The sequence below is a fragment of the Saccoglossus kowalevskii genome, chromosome 20 (genome assembly GCF_978046115.1).
Source record: "Saccoglossus kowalevskii chromosome 20, keSacKowa6.1, whole genome shotgun sequence".
Taxonomy (NCBI): Eukaryota; Metazoa; Hemichordata; class Enteropneusta; family Harrimaniidae; genus Saccoglossus; species Saccoglossus kowalevskii.
Window position 1 is genome coordinate 15,780,331 of NC_140660.1, and position 18,924 is coordinate 15,799,254.

Here is an 18,924-nt window from a genome sequence, read left to right on the forward strand (position 1 = left end):
TTTACCTTTTCCTCCAGTAATAGTTGCTGTTTTTGTGTATAGTCCTGTATTTTTTCTTCCAAGTCCTTAAGATGATTATCCTTCTGTTTGATTGTATCTTGTTGGATTGAAATTTGTTGATTAAGGGCTTGTACTTCCTCATCTTGACTCCCCTTAGCTTTAATCAGTACTGTTATCCGATCATCACATGTCTTCTGTGTGCGCTTCAGTTCTTCAGTGATTGTTTGTATTGCTGTTTCCTTTAAATATGTTAAAAACAAAATAAATTTAAAAAATAAAAATGACTTTGTATTAGTAAAGTCACAGATGTAACTGTTTACTCTTGTAGTTTCATTTTATTTTTTCATTGTTATACCTAAATTGTATTTATAATCAAAGTCCCATCGATGATACGATAACAATAAAGATTATTATTATCACCATATAGAGATCCTGGAAAATATATACTCCATATGTGCTTAATTAGACTAGTAGATGCACATATGCTGAATCATGACTTGATAGACAGACATGTCTTTTACAAATTTCACTTCACTACTAATGGAGCAATACTGAACTAGGTATTACACTTACTAAATACAGAGAAGGAAATCAAATGGTTGTCTTCCACTTTTTTATGCAAATTTATGCATGGATTCCATATGACACCTGATACAAGTGAAAAATAGCATTTTTACCGAAATTATTCGCCAACAAGCAGCCTATCGGCTGAGATAGCTCCGCTGTTAGCAATGCACATTTCAATTAAAGAACTGAAGACATCATTCGAAAATAAACAATATGTATAGTATCAAAGCAATCGGACTTACAGTTTTCAACAAGAAGTCGAAAATATCACTTTCTACCAAAAATGACAAAAATATTCACCAAAATTAGAGAATTGAAGATATTATCACGAAATGAACAAATCTGAGAGAGGTTCACATGTAGTACCTATATATGTAGTATCAAAGCAATTGGACTTGCAGTTTTCAACAAGAAATCGAAAATATCACTTTTTACCAAAAATGACAAAAATATTCACCAAAATTAGAGAATTGAAGATATCATCACAAAATGAACAAATCTGAGAGAGGTCCACATGTAGTACCTATATATATAATATCAAAGCAATCGGACTTGCAGTTTTTAACAAGTAGTCGAAAATATCACTTTTTACCAAAAATGACAAAAATATTCACCAAAATTAGAGAATTGAAGATATCATCACAAAATGAACAAATCTGAGAGAGGTCCACATGTAGTACCTATATATGTAATATTAAAGCAATCGGACTTGCAGTTTTTACCAAGAAGTCGAAAATATCACTTTTTACCAAAAATGACAAAAATATTCACCAAAATTAGAGAATTAAAGATATCATTACAAAATCAACAAATCTGAGAGAGGTCCACGTGTAGTACCTATATATGTAGTATCAAAGCAATTGGACTTGCGTTTTTTAACAAGAAGTCGAAAATATCACTTTTTACCAAAAATGACAAAAATATTCACCAAAATTAGAGAATTGAAGATATCAAGATGAAATGAACAAACCTCAGAGAGGTCTACCCAAGGTACATATACACCAAGTATCAAAGCATTCAGGCTTGTAGTTTTCAAGAAGAAGTCGAAAAAGTAAAACATTGACACGGATGACGGATGACGGACGACGACGACGGACGACGACGACGGACAATCACTCATATGATAAGCTCCCCTCGACAAAGTCGACAGCGGAGCTAAAAATAGAGAATTGAAGGTATCGTTACAAAATGAACAAATCTGAGATCCACCGAAGTTACCTACATACATGTACAATGTACTAAAGCAATTGAGCTGGCAGTTTTCAAGTAGAAGTCTTATGGGTGTCAAAAATGACAACAATATTTATCAAAATTAGAGAATTAAAGATTTCAGCACAAAATGAACAAATCTGAGAGGGGTCCACCTACATTTATATTATCTAATCAGTCAGACTTTCGGCTTTCAACAAGCAGTCAAAAATATAGCTTTTTACCAAAAATGAAAAAAAATATTCATCTAAATTAGAGAATTGAAGATATCATCATGAAATGAACAAATATGAACTGCCGACAGTGAATAAATGTTGCTAAATTTGACCCCAGATCACTCCCTAAACAAGAGTGTTACTATAGCAACCCTTTTCTTTCATGCTTCACATGTCGATCTTGTAATTATTATATATGATGGTACTTTAATTACATATATTTGTCCATAACATTGTACTGGCTCTGAATATTTCAATATCAGTGACTCAGTGCACTACTTTACAATATTGTACTTTAGTGTGGGTACAAAACTACTATATGAATTTTTGATATTTTTTTCATTACCAAGAAATTTGACCCCAAAGTTGGGGTAACTGTTCACCAGGAACGGCTTTCAAAAACTTGGCCCACCGCTGCCATGGCAACAGCCAAAATCTGATTTTTGAATACTTTCGCCCAACATTTATTACATCCTACCAGTCTTGTAATAGTCATGTTCAAATGATCATGCTTTTTATTTTGGCTATGTTGTGCACTGGTAAGAGATCACTGACGCCGACATTGTTACACTGTATTAATGTAATCCCAACGCAACTTTGAATGAACTGTAAATGCTGCCTTCAATCTAGAAAATACTATCGCAAAACAGAATACGTCCTAACAATAAAATAAAGTAACTTCTAAAGACTGAATGTTTTTTGCAAACTTCGTATACGGGATTTGGTTTTAGTTATAAACTGACCTTAGCTTCACGTTCATGTCCTACCGTGACAATAGCCAAAAACATGTTGCATGCTTTTTGAGCGTAGCGGAGCAGATCGCCTACCAGCCTACCGTCTTGTTTTATGTGTAAGATTAACTGGTGTGAAATCTTGTCTTCATTTATTTATGACTGGTGTGAATTCTTGTCTCCATTTATTTATTTATACATGTAATAGTATTGAACTGTATTGGTGCACATCAGACTAAATTAACTCTGTGATACACAAATTGTGTAATTTTAAGAACCCAAACAAAAGGTGATACAAATATTGAATACCAATGGGTGTTTTGGCTAAATAATTGACCTGCTCTGCAGCCTTGCTGCATTGTAATTGCATGCGAACGACATAAACAGTGACAGTAAATTTTAAATTGTTGGATTGTTTACCTTTTCTTCCAGCTGCTTTTCGTGCTGTTGTGTATAGTCCTGTATTTTTTTTTCCAATTCCTTAAGGTGAATATTCTTCTGTTTGATTATATCTTGTAGGTTGGTAATTTGTTGATGAAGGGCTTGTACTTCCTTATCATGATTCGTCTTGTCTATAGTCAGTTCTGTTGTCTGATCATCACATTTCTTCTGTGTGCGCTTCAGTTCAGTTTCTTTTTCCTTTAATTATGTTTAGAACAAAATACAATTAAAAAATAAAAATGACTTTATATTAGTAAATATATATGTACATATGTACCATATAGAGACCTAGAATATATATACACCATATATGCTCTATTAGACTAGTAGATGCACACATGCTGAAATACGACTTGATACATGTAATTTACTTTTTATTTACGTTCATCGCACCACTATCAGTGGTGATAGAGCAAATGAAGTAATGAATGTCCTTTCTGTATTTCACACTTCTCAATTTTCACTCATTGTTTATGACAAAGTCCTTATTGGAGTTAAAAGAAATTTTTTTTTAGTTAAAGTAATATGCCCAAACAACATGATGGCTGCAAGTCTGTTGATTTTTATCTGTTGACAAATTGAATTGTTGTATGCAGGTACATGCATAGTATATGCAATCAAATACGATATACAAATCACTGATCATGTGACGAGGTAAAATGTCTCTGAATGTACACTGTATGGTCACTGTATGGCAAAGAATGAACAGATTTGATTCTTGCAGTTCTGAAATACGAATTCAGACAATTAGAAGGATCAAAGTCTGAATTATACCGGTAAGTCTCCATTTCCAACTTGGTTCAAACAGGGAAAAAATACCTGAAAATACAGAATTCATAATAAACTGAAATTAAAAAAAAAACTTCAATGTGCTGAGACTATTGGAGACATTAATTAGCAAATAATTAGCCTTTTAAACATAAAATTGAACAACTAATATTCAAATCCTATTTGAGATGTACAATGTGAAAATAATCTGAAGTTTATAAAACAGAAAATACCTTTGAATTGACATCCATGGTTTTCAGTCTAATAAATTTTCAGATTTAGATTTAGTGGATTTCCACAAACTTCTCAGGTATAGAATTACAATGTTTCTTTATATAAGCTCTATATACCCAATTAAATTGAATTATGGTCTTAAAATATCAGCACATAGACATCCATCTCAAAAAATGCATCTCAAGACTAAGGCCAAGAAACCACAAGTGATCACATGTTTCTGTCTTCCACAAACAAAGTTGAAAATGTTCTATATTGATGATATATTAGTGATTTGCCATGGTTATTTTTATTACAATGTTCCCAATCACAATGATAGTTTATAAGGTTGTTGCTATGGTAATTTAAATATTGTTATCAACTGGTTACAAACCATACCAAGTATCAAAGTAATAAGGCTTGTATTTTTCAAAAAGTCGAAAAAAACAAACAAAAATTTTACCAAAAATGTCGAAAATATATTTGCTAAAAATAAATAATTGAAGATAACATCATGAAACAAGTGACCAGACGATCAAACTAGCTCTCCGATGAGACAATGTGGTAGTCAAGTTAAATAACACACAGCCACCGAAGGTGGTTTGGTTTTGCTGTTGAGAAAATGTCAACTTCATAAAATTGTTCACAAAAATATTTGGCAGTGATACAAAAAAAATTCGAAAATATAATTTTTTACAAAATTAACAATCAAAGGATATTTGCCAAAAAAGAGAAAATAAATTATACATGTATTGTCATGAAATGAACAAATCTGACAGCAGCCCACTTAAGGTACATACATGTAATACCAACATTCTAAGCAATTTAGCTGGTAGTTTTCAAGAATAAAGTCAAAAGGCAATGTGAGCCACAAAATAGCTCTGCTGTCCTACAAGAACATTGTTGTAGCCTTGTCGAGAACAAATTGTTCAACAAAAAAATGTACAACTAAAATATCAAAGCAACTGGGTGGGTAGTGTTCAAGAAGAATTCTAATATTCACCCAAAGTACATACATACTAAGTATCGAAGCAATTGAGTTTTCAAGGAAAGTCAAAAATAGCATTTTTTCACTAAAATTTACCAAAATATTTTTCCACAAATAGAGACTTGAAGATATCATCAAGAAATGAGTAAATCTTACAGAGGTCCAGAGGTACATACACACGCATTTCTCAAGAAGAAGTTAAAAAAATTGTTGACAGACTATGAACAAAAAAACAATCACCTATTTGACTAGCTCCATTCTGTCATCTAAAAAGATTGAAGATGTCGTCACAAAATCTGACAATGCGTGTGCACTATCAATATCAGCACTGTAGACCAAATAATGTCATAGTAGAAGTCATTTATTACAATAAGGATTTTCAGTTGGTAGCTAATTTCCATCATCATACACTTATCACTTTGAGTAGCAGAAATGATTGAATTAGAATAGGAAATGAATAGAGGTGCATATTACGTATGTGTGAAGTTTAAATGCGATCAACTCAGGCATGTGAAAGATACTGGTTGGGATTCACAGATAGAGTTCGATCCATAAGTTTCTGTTTTGACTGCTAATAAGAAATGGGTAAGGCATGTTGAAATTTGGTTGTTTTCTGATTTTTTAAATGCAAATTGGCATTACATAGGAGTGAATTATCTTTGAAATATCTTTGCACTAACTACATTTTATTACACTTTGAAAGGAACGGTGCAAACACACACCCACTGATACATACATATTCGTCCTCTATACCCAACAGCCTACAATACAAAATATACAGCTAACCATGGACAATCCTGTTTCGTCTATGGTTATTTATTTAGCTGGAATATTACCTTTTTTTTCATTGAGGATTTCTGATTTATCATATAATTGAAACGATTTCGTTCAGTCCGTGAAGGGCATCTACCAATCAGCATGAGATTGAGATATTCAATATGTCCTGGGCTTCTTGTTGTAGTGAATGACTTTGAAGGCAATCCAACCAGCATAAGATTAAGATACTCAATTGCTTGGCTGTCTGTGCTTCTAGTTGTAGTGAATGACTTGGTATAGTTGAAACCTCTCACGGCATCAAACATCCCAGTGTCTGCAACAGCTGAAATAACAGAAACAATGAGTATGAATGTATGTATATAATCACAACATATCCCAAAGCAAGAGCAGACTAAACAAATATTTGTGAATATCTAATTATTTTCAAAGTGTGATTTTTGGTACAAGTGTATATCTAAATATAAATGTTAGAAGGTAATGATTCACCTCATGGATAAATATGGTTCAGTCCTCTACCTGCCGATCATTTCATCATCACTTTTTAAATGATTTTAGGGACCTAAATTTGCTTAAATTTTAAGTCATCACTGAGTACCTACATACCAAGTATAAAAGCAATCCAGCTAGTAGTTTTCAAAAAGTTCCAAATAACACTTTGTATCAAAAATGTGAAAAATATTCATCAAAATTGAAGATCTGAAGATATCATCATGAAATGAACAAATCTAAAAGAGGTCTACCCAAGGTAAATACACAAGAAGTATCAAAGCATTCAAGCTTGTAGTTTTCAAGAAAAAGTCGAAAAAGTAAAAAGTTGACATGGACAACAACGGCAACAATGACAGAGGACAGTCACTCATATGATAAGCAATGCTCTACTAAGTCGACAGCGGAGCTAATAAAAATGATCATCATTTGGCCATCTTGAATCAGCTCACAAAACCTATGAACATGCATATGTACTGTAAAATGACTAATTGTCACTGAGTTTAAATTTCAGGATATTCAGTGGGTTTTAAATTCACGGTTTTATCATTTAGATAATTTGTTTTATGCTAAATTTTACATATTCACTGGGTTTTAATTTAGCCATTTTCCAGTCAGTGAAATAAGCAAAATTATAACCCAGTGAATAATTACCCCTGCCAAAATGCATTAAGTTTGAAAGATGCACATGCACATACACACAAAGATCAAAACACAAGTCCCCATCTGAACAGGAACTAATAAAATCTTCTTACTGCTATGTCTTGTAATGCTTTGTGGAATGAAATATCCAATAACTGAAAATAATGAAAAGCAAGATATAAATGTCAAAGTCTCTGCCTTTGAAAAAAACACATGGCCTCAGATACAAAGAATGCCTAAATAAGAGTAAACATGCTTGATTGTATTGTATCACCAGACTGGATTCAAATATTAAACCTATATATGAATCTGATTACAAGAAATAGTCACACAAATATATCTTATGAATGATGTGCATCAGTAATGCACTATGAGTAAAGGCAACACTAAATTTCAACAGAACCCCCCTCCAAAAAAGTCCAATGAAGACATTATGTATAATTTAGAAGTTATGTATATGTAGCAAAACTGTAAACAAGGCATTAATTTCTTTCAACTTACATATAATCATGAATTCAACCAACATGAGAAACATGAAAATATATGGTGATTGATACTCAAATTCACTGTAATGATCTGCCGGAATAAAAAGCAAAGTAATATAAGACAATAGGCTGATGTGAGTATGATATGCAGTGTCAGAGTGGCTTCTAAGATGCCCCAAACTTTCTTGCTTGTCAGCAGTCACTAGTATTTCTTAATCCTTTTCATAAATTTATTTAAAATTATTTTAAATATTCAAAGACACACACACATTTCCAACCATATTGACATGACACTGACTGACAAAACAGATATGCTCTTCTAGCCCACATACATGACAGTGTTTGGACAGACATTTTGAGTTGGCACTTATTTACCCACACACACTGAAATATTAAAAGGAGGAAAATGTAATAGTAGATACTAACTAACCTCTAGAATCACCATTGTAATTTCCATTCTCAGTATGAGATGCCTTGCAAAAATATGAAACATATTAAATAATCAAAGAAAGCTTAGAAAGAAGTCCAGTGTGCTGAGAGTATTGAAGACACATAAAAAATGAATTCAAATTTACTTGTATTTGTGGTATTGATAGAAAGGCTGAAAGCTGAATAATTATGCAAATCAGGTTATTAATATGCACAGATTTCATAGTAAAACAACTGATAAGGTCTGCACAATGTCACAGGTCATATATGCATCAAGTTTCATTGAAATTGAATAATTAGTATTTGAGATATCAGCGTTAAAGTTGAAAATTGGTTTATCATGAAAATTAGGTAATTAAGATGCACTAATTTCAACCTAAACTAATTAGGTCTCTGCATTGCCCTAAAGCATCTATGTACCAAGTGTCATTGAAACGGGGTAATTGGTATTTGAAAAAAAGAAAAAGCAGCAAAATTGATTAATTATGTAAATTAGGTAAATGTAATGCTCGGCTAAAATAAACTATCATGTTTGTACTTTGTCCTAGGACATATATGTACCAAGTTTCATTGAAATGTGATGTTTAGTACTTGAGATATCACGGGAAAGCCAAAAACTGAGTAGTCATTATGCGAATTAGGTAATTAATATGCACATGTTTTTACAAAAAACTAATCAAATCTGTGCATCAGTCCTGATCATCTATTTACTAAGTTTCATCAAAATCAAATGGGTAGCTTTTTAGACAACAGTGGAACAGTCATGGAACCGCTAAATTAGCTAAATATCGTGCAAATTAGGTAATTAATATGCATGGATTTTTACTAAGACCTAAATCAGCACATTAACATACATCAGTGGAACAGACAGACACACATACACCGACAAGCCGGTAGAACAAGAACTGAAGCTAACATGTTCTCTCATCAGTCGGCAACTTAGCCAAAATAAAAAGCATGATCATTTGAACACTGCTATTACAAGACTTGTAGTAGGTATTACATTAGGGCGAAAGTATTAAAAAAAAAAACATTTGTCAGTTGCCATGGCAACAGTGGATCAGGATTTTTTTTCCAATATAACCACTCAACTAGAGTGATGGTATGACCTGTCTGCCAAGTATTAACAAAATCAGCCTAGCCAAAAAAATCATGGAAGAGTTAAAGTTACCCCAACTTAGGTCAAATTTCTCGGTAATGAAACAAGATATCAAGCTAAATAGAATGAGCCAACATGTTTTAGTCCCGGAATTGAAGGATGAAATACACTTGGTGCAAAGCCATTAAAAAATTGTAGGTCAGACTTTTTTTTTTTAGATTTTACCACCCAACTAGAATGACGATATGACCTGCCTACCAAGTATGGACAAAATCAGCCCAGCCAAAAAAATCACAGAAGAGTTAAAATGCTGTTAATGGTGAAAAGTAAAAACTAGGTGTGCCAAGCTTGGGCTAAATGAGAGACTAATATATAAACATAAATATACATTTTATTTCCTCTAAACGAACTCAGAGTCCATTTATTGAGAGGAATAATGGATTTAGTGTAAACTTGGTACAAACACAATAGGACTTTGATGCGCCATTTTATTTTTCAAATCACTGAATAGTGGTCATTTTGTTTCCGTGACTTAAACAATTAATAGTGAGATTTAAATTATTTTATGATGGAATGTGTAAGGACTACTGATTGTATTTTGCTAGTCTTTAGACTAATGATTTATTCCATCCTATGTCAAGCCTTGTAATGTCATTTGATTTACTGTTTGTACCTGTACGAAAAATGGGACTTGTGGATTAACCTCTGTGCATTCATATATGTCTGTAGCACATGTCTGTAGCACGTACATCACTGGATTGATCACATTCAAAGTGGACATGTATATCTGACATGTTCACATGCCTTTCTTTCATTATCAGATTACAAGATAACAGAGTACCAGCCATATTAAAACTAGCTATTTAGCCCTTCCAGAATTCAGTTATGTGTTTACAATGCATAGATTTGTACATATGCACTAACATACAAGCTTACACTTGGTTGCGAGTTGAAATTTAACCAACTGTTATTTCTCAGGCATGCAAATTATTGAAATTTTGTTGACTGTCAAATTGTCGACTGGTGGCCATGTTGGTTAATTTTTTTTTGTCGTCTTAATCATTTACGGGAAATGCAAAGTTAGTACAAAGAACATATCAAATATCCATAAGTTCATAAATGCAATATCCGACAAGTAAAATATACTTGTTGCTTTTAATTATACCATACTTGTATCTTGCTGGAACAGTTAGTGACACATGGAAATGTATGTCAGAGGGAATTGGTTTGCTGTATAATGGCTGGATATAATGCATGGGTTGACTGCATTGCAACATCAAGAGCTGGCTGTTTGCATTACTTTCACCTAGTCAAGTATGTGTTATTATAATTTTCTGTCGGGTCCAATGTTTAGGGAATGTATCATTCAAATCAGTCCAGTATATATATTTTTTTGCCTGAGTTCAATGAGATTAATAAGGTTGTAGAAACATGTTTGTTTACCTAATCATACCTGTGGAAAATCTGTGGAAATTTCATTTATTACTTATTTATTGCTTAATTACAGATTACAACCCCAAATGGAAACTATTAGAGAATATACCCAGGTTCGCAAGGAACACCCTAGGGTAGCATTCTCTAAGAAAAAGGCCTCGCCTAAGGGGTAACCCAAAGGGCCATCACGCAACGATTGCAAACACACACACACAATGGGACGGGTGTATACACATAATAAATGCATTATTACATACTTTTTTCTTCAGAATTAAGTTGTTAAGCTCTTCCAAAGTCATACCATCTTCCGCGTAATCATCATTTATCACATTATCATCATCTCCAACATTATCATCTATGTAGCTGAAAATGCTATTTCCACCGTCTCCTATAAATCACAATGTAAAAAATAATGATCGTCTCCTATAAATCACAATGTAAAAAGTAATGATTGTCTCAATAAAATGCAATAATGCGAAAACGTGCATGCTATAATCGGACATGTAATCTTAGCATGCATGCATTATAACTTTTGTGGGGTTAAATCGTTTTTCGGTAAAGAAGTCTTGGAGTTCTGTGTGAATATTCGTCTTATAATACATGAGCTTAGTAATAAATAATGATTATAACTTATGTTAGTAAAGGCACATTGCACTACCTCATAGCTAGACTATCGTATTTCATTCATACCAAGTGCCAATCCATAAACTATACTACTCCAGGTATTGCAATACACCCAATACCACAAAGATGAATTGTTTTGGGCCATGTTAAATTGTTATATTTAGTGTTCACATGTTTCAAAAGTTAAATTTAAAGTCATGTTCACTCAGTTAAGGTCAAATCTACTTGAAAATATTTTGCACTCATTTTTGTTCTGCCTTAATTTGAATAGCTTTTGTTTCATTCTGGGTTGGGTCAAATATTTTGCATTCATGTTTTCTGGATCGTGTGTGCTACATAACGCATGTAATTGCGCCATCATGGCCACATCAGTACAAGAATAATTAGGCATTGCAGTAATGTGTCATGAGTTCTCCATCTTACGAGTATCCCATTCGAAAAATCATGACATCAACCTCATGAAATTAACATTTTTGCCTACAAGAATATGTGTTCACATTTAAATCTGTGTGTTGAACATGGTGAAACTCCTCAAAACTTTGCAAAATCATCCAATTTTCATATTGTTTTCATTTCTATTCATATCTTGAAATTTAACAAGCAGCCTATCGGCTGAGATTGCTCGGCTGTTAGCAATGCACATTTCAATTAAAGAACAGAGGATATCATTAGAAAATGAACAATATGTATAGTATCAAAACAATCAGACTTGCGGTTTTTAACACGAAGTGGAAAATATCAATTTTACCAAAAATTACAAAAATATACATCAAAATTAAAGAATTGAAGATATCATCATGAAATGAACAAATCCGAGTTAGAACCACATGTAGTACCTATATATGTAATATCAAAGCAATTGGACTTGCGGTTTTCAACAAGAAGTCGAAAATATCACTTTTTACCGAAAATTACAAAAATATTCAACAAAATAAATTAATTAGAGAATTGAAGATATCATCACAAAATGAACAAATCTGAGAGGTCCACATGTAGTACCTATACATGTAATATCAAAGCAATTGAACTATTGGTTTTTAACAAGAAGTCAAAAATATCACTTTTTATCAAAAATTACAAAAATATTCACCAAAATTAGAGAATTGAAGATATCATCACAAAATGAACAAATCTGAGAGGATCACATGTAGTACCTATATATGTAATAGCAAAGCAATTGCATTTGCAGTATTTAACAAGAAGTCAAAAATATCACTTTTTACCAAAAATGACAAAAATATTTACCAAAATTAGAGAATTTAAGATATCATCACGAAATGAACAAATATGAGAGAGGTCCACATGTATTACCTTTATATGTAGTATCAAAGCAATTGGACTTGCGGTTTTTAACAAGAAGTCGAAGATATCACTTTTCACCAAAAATGACAAAAATATTCACCAAAATTAGAGAATTGAAGATATCATCACAAAATGAACAAATCTGAGAGGATCACATGTAGTACCTATATATGTAATAGCAAAGCAATTGCATTTGCAGTATTTAACAAGAAGTCAAAAATATCACTTTTTACCAAAAATGACAAAAATATTTACCAAAATTAGAGAATTTAAGATATCATCACGAAATGAACAAATATGAGAGAGGTCCACATGTAGTACCTTTATATGTAGTATCAAAGCAATTGGACTTGCGGTTTTTAACAAGAAGTCGAAAATATCACTTTTTACCAAAAATGACAAAAATGTTCACCAAAATTAGAGAATTGAAGATATCAACATGAAATGAACAAACCTAAGAGAGGTATACGCAAGATACATATACACCATGTATCAAAGCATTCAGGCTTGTAGTTTTCAAGAAGAAGTCAAAAAAGTAAAACATTGACACGGACGACGACGACGGCGACGACTGACAATCACTCATACGATAAGCTCCGCTCGACAAAGTCAACAGCGGAGCTAAAAAGTAATAAATTAGTATGCAAATTACAAAATTGCATCCCAATCCACCCAGTGGTTTATCATTGGGACACAATTTACATACATATATCTGTACAACATCACATGTACCTCCATGTGTGCATAGCAAAAAAAAAATGGTAATTTAAACTTACGATTTATTAAGTACGTGGCAAGTAACTTGAACTGCTCTTCATCATATGATAAATCCAGCTTAAAGGGGATGTTCAGTAGAGCTGCCTCATACCTCATTTTCTCAGAAATTAAAATCTTGTCAAATTCTCTTGCCAGTGTTCCTGAATTTACAATGCCCTGGAATACATATAGGCTAAAGAGATTTGGGAATGTAATGTAAATTATAAGACTCCCTTCCTTGTATCCTAGGATAATAGCGGAACACTTGTTTTGGACAGCACATTCCAATTCCTCTTGGTAATCTTTGTTGTTTATTGTTAATTGAGTAATAATGTCTGTGCATTTCCACAACCAATGATTGAAATTTGTTGGAGTACTTGATTTAGAATTTGTTTGCGAATTAGTTGAATTGAAGACACAGTGTACTTTTAATGGCAAACATGATTTGCATGGACACTCTGGACACTCATTGATAGTTGTATGATTTAGCAATGCAACGACTTCTTTATAACTTTTTGATACAAGGTAACTTGTTTTAAATTCTTCTCGTAAAGCAGCTGATTTATGCCAAGACATGTTTAAAGACAGTAGGCTGTTTCGAATTTTTTCTTCCCAACTTTCGAAAGTATTTTCCACAATCTTAGACTCCCACAAGTCAATATGTTGCCAAGTGTTTTTGAACACTTCTCCAAAAAAAGCTGCTAGTTGTGATTGTTCATCAACCAAGACAGGAACTCCCAATGCTATAGCTTCTATGCCTACAAAACTGTATTCATTGTCGATTTTGGGGATTATACAAAGATGGCTCGCTCGCAAAGTTCTCAAGATTTGTTTCAGAGAACATGAACTATATGTTGTTACATCATTAAGTGGCAAGGCCGAGCTACTAACAAAATTATTTATTGTCTCAAAAATCTCTAATTCATCTGGCACGCACAGAATCTTCAGTGAAAGACTCTGCTTCAACGATTTAAAAACGTTTGCCACTTCACCTAATACATTCACAGCTTTAATATTAGGATGAAAAAAATGTCCATAGGTAGAAATATAAATTTTTTTTGTTTTATCATTAAATATATCCTTAACCACACTCTCTTTGAAGAAAATTTTTGATGGAAATGGATATAATTTTACATGAGGTTTTTCGTCCAGTCCTAGCAGTTGCAATTTTAAATAGTTTTCTTCATGTATTAAGGGTCCAATTGATATAAATGCTGCAGCAGCCTTGTATACCAATTCATCTATTTCTCCATTCATTTCAAATGCATCAGGCAAAACATGGTTAATTAAAACTAGTCTTGCATCATTAAAAAGCTCATTTTGAATGGTGAATGCAGCATTGTCAGTCCTTGGTGAATATCCAACTACATGTTTTATATTAATACTTTTCAAAACAGGGAAGTAACTATCATGAAGAAAGAACCACTCTCTACTTGGATAATAATTTGCTTTTTTCTTTGCTGGCTCAATCAAATGAATATTCTCATCTTCTGCCTTTCTGCATTTTTCTCTGCTCACTTCAAGTACAGTGCTGTAAATATGGTACATCGATGATAATATATTTGCGACATGTTTGACGAGAGTTACATGAAATCCATCCAGACCACATCGTTCAGTTTCCCATGAATCGTAAACAAATAGAATGCCTGGAACATTTGGTGGTTCATACCCCTGATCTCCCGTACAGTAGTGGTTGGTCAAACAACTGACAAAGAAAAAAAGTAAGAGGTTGTTATTATTCACTCTAAACATAGTACATCTTATATCTACTGTAGAATGCCAAATGAAACAAATGGGCTTGACAGTGCTTTGTAACTTTTAATTTTATTTGTTTCCCCAATAATCTGTAGTCTTATATGTTCAGCACTTTTGCTTTCCATAGATACTGTAGAAAATCACAAACAAATTCACAAAAATTAGAAAATGTAATCAGATTTTGAAATACCTGACCACACTCCCACCCCGGTAGGCAAAATTGTTGTTCAAGCTAACATTACATAAATAGTACAGTTTTACACCTGGGATTGAATTCTTCATTTCAATATAGATGTTACTGTGTAGTAACAATCTGTGCACACAAATATCTCTAGTATATTATTAAAATCATTCCCACCTTACCTTGCTGTAAAAACAGAACAGTACAGTATCAGACCCCGGATTAAAGTCTTCATTGCAAAATAGATGTCCTTGCAAAACAGCAATCTGAAAGTGTTGATCGTTATTGCTTAATTTCTGACTATGCAGTATATTCCGACCATATTTTCATTATTCATGTTTTTCACTTGCTAGTTTATTGAAAACATTGACCACTCACCCAAACACTGATCACTGGCACATGATTTGCCAAATGGTGGTTTTAATGGTAATCCTGACTGAAAATTAGGACCTGCCCCACACTTTTTTGGCACACATCCACCAACATGTCATGCACTCCGCTGCATACAGGTCATGTTTTCTTACTTACATATATATGCTACATTCTCTGTCATATGCATCCTTAAACATGCCACACAATCTGCTGTCAATATGCCATATGTATGAATGTACACATGTCGCACAATAACCCCCAATAAAGTAAATAAATGTTACATTTTTTAGTACAGACAGGTAGTCAGACAGATAGATTTGGATATAACTTCATATAAATTGAGAAATATGACATTAGAATAAGAAAACAAGCAGCCGGTCGGCTGAGATAGCTCCACTGTTAGCAATGCACATTTCAATTAAAAAACAGAAAATATCATTAGAAAATGAGCAATATGTATAGTATCAAAGCAATGGGACTTGTTGTTTTCAACAAGGAGTCAAAAATACAACTTTTCACCAACAATGACAAAAATAATCATCAAAATTAGATAATTGAAAATATCACCACGAAATTAACAAATCTGAAAGAGGTCCACATGTAGTACCTATATATGTAATATCAAAGCAATCGGACTTACAGTTTTTAACAAGAAGTCGAAAATATCACTTTTTACCAAAAATGACAAAAATATTCACCAAAATTAGAGAATTAAAATTATCATTACAAAATGAACAAATCTGAGAGAGGTCCACATGTAGTTCCTATATATGTAATATCAAAGCAATTGCACTTGCGGTTTTTAACAAGAAGTCGAAAATATCACTTTTTACCAAAAATGACAAAAATATTCACCAAAATTAGAGAATTGAAGATATCAACATGAAATGAACAAACCTCAGAGAGGTCTATCGAAGGTACATATACACCAAGTATCAAAGCATTCAGGTTTGTAGTTTTCAAGAAGTCGAAAAAGTAAAACATTGACACGGACGACAACGAGGATGATGGACAATCACTCATATGATAAGCTCCGCTCGATAAAGTCGACAGCGGAGCTAATAAAAGCAATTGGACTTGCGGTTTTCAACAAGAAGTCGAAAATATCACTTTTTACCAAAAAATCCAAAAATATTCACTAAAATAAGAGAATTGAAGATATCAACATGAAATGAACAAGTCTGAGTGCCGACCACATGTAGTACATATATATGTAATATCAAAGCAATTGGACTTGCGGTTTTCAACAAGAAGTCGAAAATATCACTTTTTACCAAAAATTACAAAAATATTCACTAAAATAAGAGAATTGAAGATATCAACATGAAATGAACAAATCTGAGAGAGGTCCACATGTAGTACCTATATATGTAATATCAAAGCAATTGGACTTGTGGTTTTCAACAAGAAGTCGAAAATATCACTTTTTACCAAAAATGACAAAAATATTCACCAAAATTAGAGAATTAAAGATATCATTACAAAATGAACACATCTGAGAGAGGTCCACATGTAGTACCTATATGTGTAATATCAAAGCAATTGGACTTGCGGTTTTTAACAAGAAGTTGAAAACATCACTTTTTACCAAAAATTACAAAAATATTCACCAAAATTAGAGAATTGAAGATATCATCATGAAATGAACAAATCTGAGAGAGGTCTACCCAAGGTACATATACACCAAGTATCAAAGCATTCAGGCTTGTGCCGTAAAAACTTGATTAATTCGTGGTAGTAAAAATAATTATTTTTTCAAGTGCACGAACTAATAGGGTCAAAACGGAAATTATTAATTTTTGGTGCGTGAATTAAAAGAATACTTTTTGATCGATTCAAAAAAGAGCTGTTTTCATAAATTTATTAGTGATTTGTTTTGTTTTCGAATGAACACGATTACAAGACGTTTTTTTAGTGCCTCTGAGAATCATGGCTAGCGCAATTCATGGCGTATAGTCGGGCAGAGAACACGGACTGCGTCAGGGACCACACACCATGTTACACATGAAATGAAACAGTGAAATGGCAAAGGTCACTCTGTACACAAACAAACAATGAACACGTGGCTACAAAGTAGCCGTCTGGCAGCACTGCCTTTTTTATTTTACTAAGCATCACCCGGGCGATGTTATGGCAGATATTACGAAGCCAATCTCATCGGGAAAAATAACCCTGCGTTGATAAAAATGGTCTCAGAAAATGTTTAGAAAAAATGTTTCACGTTGACCAAATATAATCATGCAAAGTATAAATTCAAAGTGTTTTAATACATTGGTGAGAGGTCGCATCACTAAGAAGGAAAAGCAAGCCAAAGTCGAAACGAGGTGCATCATGGATATGACACAACACACGCTGCGACAACTGAGTGATCAGCGACATCATTTTGGGACGCAATTGAACAAGTACTTTTTTGTGAAAATTGTTGCGCGGCGATGCTGACATCAAGTGTGTGTTGACCGAAGTTTGACCCCAAGTCACGCACTGAACTGGCGCGTTACCTTAACAACCTATTTTTCTTTCGTGTCCCGCGCGTCAAACTAGTAAAATTGTTATTATATCTGAAGGTACTGTAATTACGCAACTTGTATGCAACTCTGCACTGCTTTTCTAATTACGCAAATTTGTTTACAATATTGTACCGGCTCTGTACTTCGTTATGTATTGCTTTCATGATAATTAGTTTTTTTTTAACTATTGTTAGGGCACTAACCCGGGGTATTGGGTCTGTGAATATTTCAATATCACCGACTTGATAATGCGTTGCATTCATAATAATTACGCAAACATAAACATACCATACGTCAAATTAAATTTTACTATAATATAATAAACTCTGGGCAGCAGACTTCGATCGCATTATTCATGTACATTTTGACTGAACTCTAATAACCACGCGTTTGGTTCATGCACTGATATTTAAATTCGAGCCACCCAGCTTGACGCAAATCAATATAGTTACTTGTCATTTGTTCGAAAAATTATTTAACTCTCACAAATACTATGGACGCAAAGAGTTAACTGGGGTTAAATGAAAGGGAACGTCTTTCTTGGACAAAAAACACATCAGTACAAGATTATGTGTGCAAGGTTAGATTTATAGAAGGTACATGGCCGCTTAACTCTGTGTTTTTTACCGAATCCGGTATAATGAAAACGTAACACGAGGTCAATCGCCCGACCAATCAAAAATATCAATTTATGCACCATAGGGCGGTTTACTTAAATGACGTAATAGAATAATGGCGGGCACATGATCGATGCAACCATGTGGACCAGCGACGAAAAAGCCCTGTACTAAGCTTTCCATCACGGAAATTCGTAATCGATGTGCTGACCGATGGATATTTATCGACTATGTAATAATCTTACCCAACATCTGTAGTGTCGTGGGGGAATGATTTTTTTCACGTCAACAGGACTCTGTGGTTTCGAACTTCGGGTAGAAAGCTT

At 33.3% G+C, this 18,924-nt stretch overlaps 1 protein-coding gene across 1 annotated transcript in view; it reads right to left on the reverse strand.

Moving 5' to 3' along the window:
- Positions 1-18,924, reverse strand: part of LOC102807364 (uncharacterized) — a 101,223-nt gene that overhangs the window by 73,251 nt on the left and 9,048 nt on the right. The window contains exons 2-10 of the mRNA XM_085494339.1: positions 15,285-15,368; positions 13,187-14,871; positions 10,742-10,872; positions 7,953-7,995; positions 7,539-7,613; positions 7,151-7,192; positions 5,969-6,231; positions 3,143-3,361; positions 6-239 (exon numbers count right to left, since the gene is read on the reverse strand). Of these exons, the coding sequence (XP_085350465.1) occupies positions 6-239; positions 3,143-3,361; positions 5,969-6,231; positions 7,151-7,192; positions 7,539-7,613; positions 7,953-7,995; positions 10,742-10,872; positions 13,187-14,871; positions 15,285-15,337 (2,745 nt within the window). The 5' untranslated portion in view covers positions 15,338-15,368. The remainder of the gene's footprint in view (positions 1-5; positions 240-3,142; positions 3,362-5,968; positions 6,232-7,150; positions 7,193-7,538; positions 7,614-7,952; positions 7,996-10,741; positions 10,873-13,186; positions 14,872-15,284; positions 15,369-18,924) is intronic.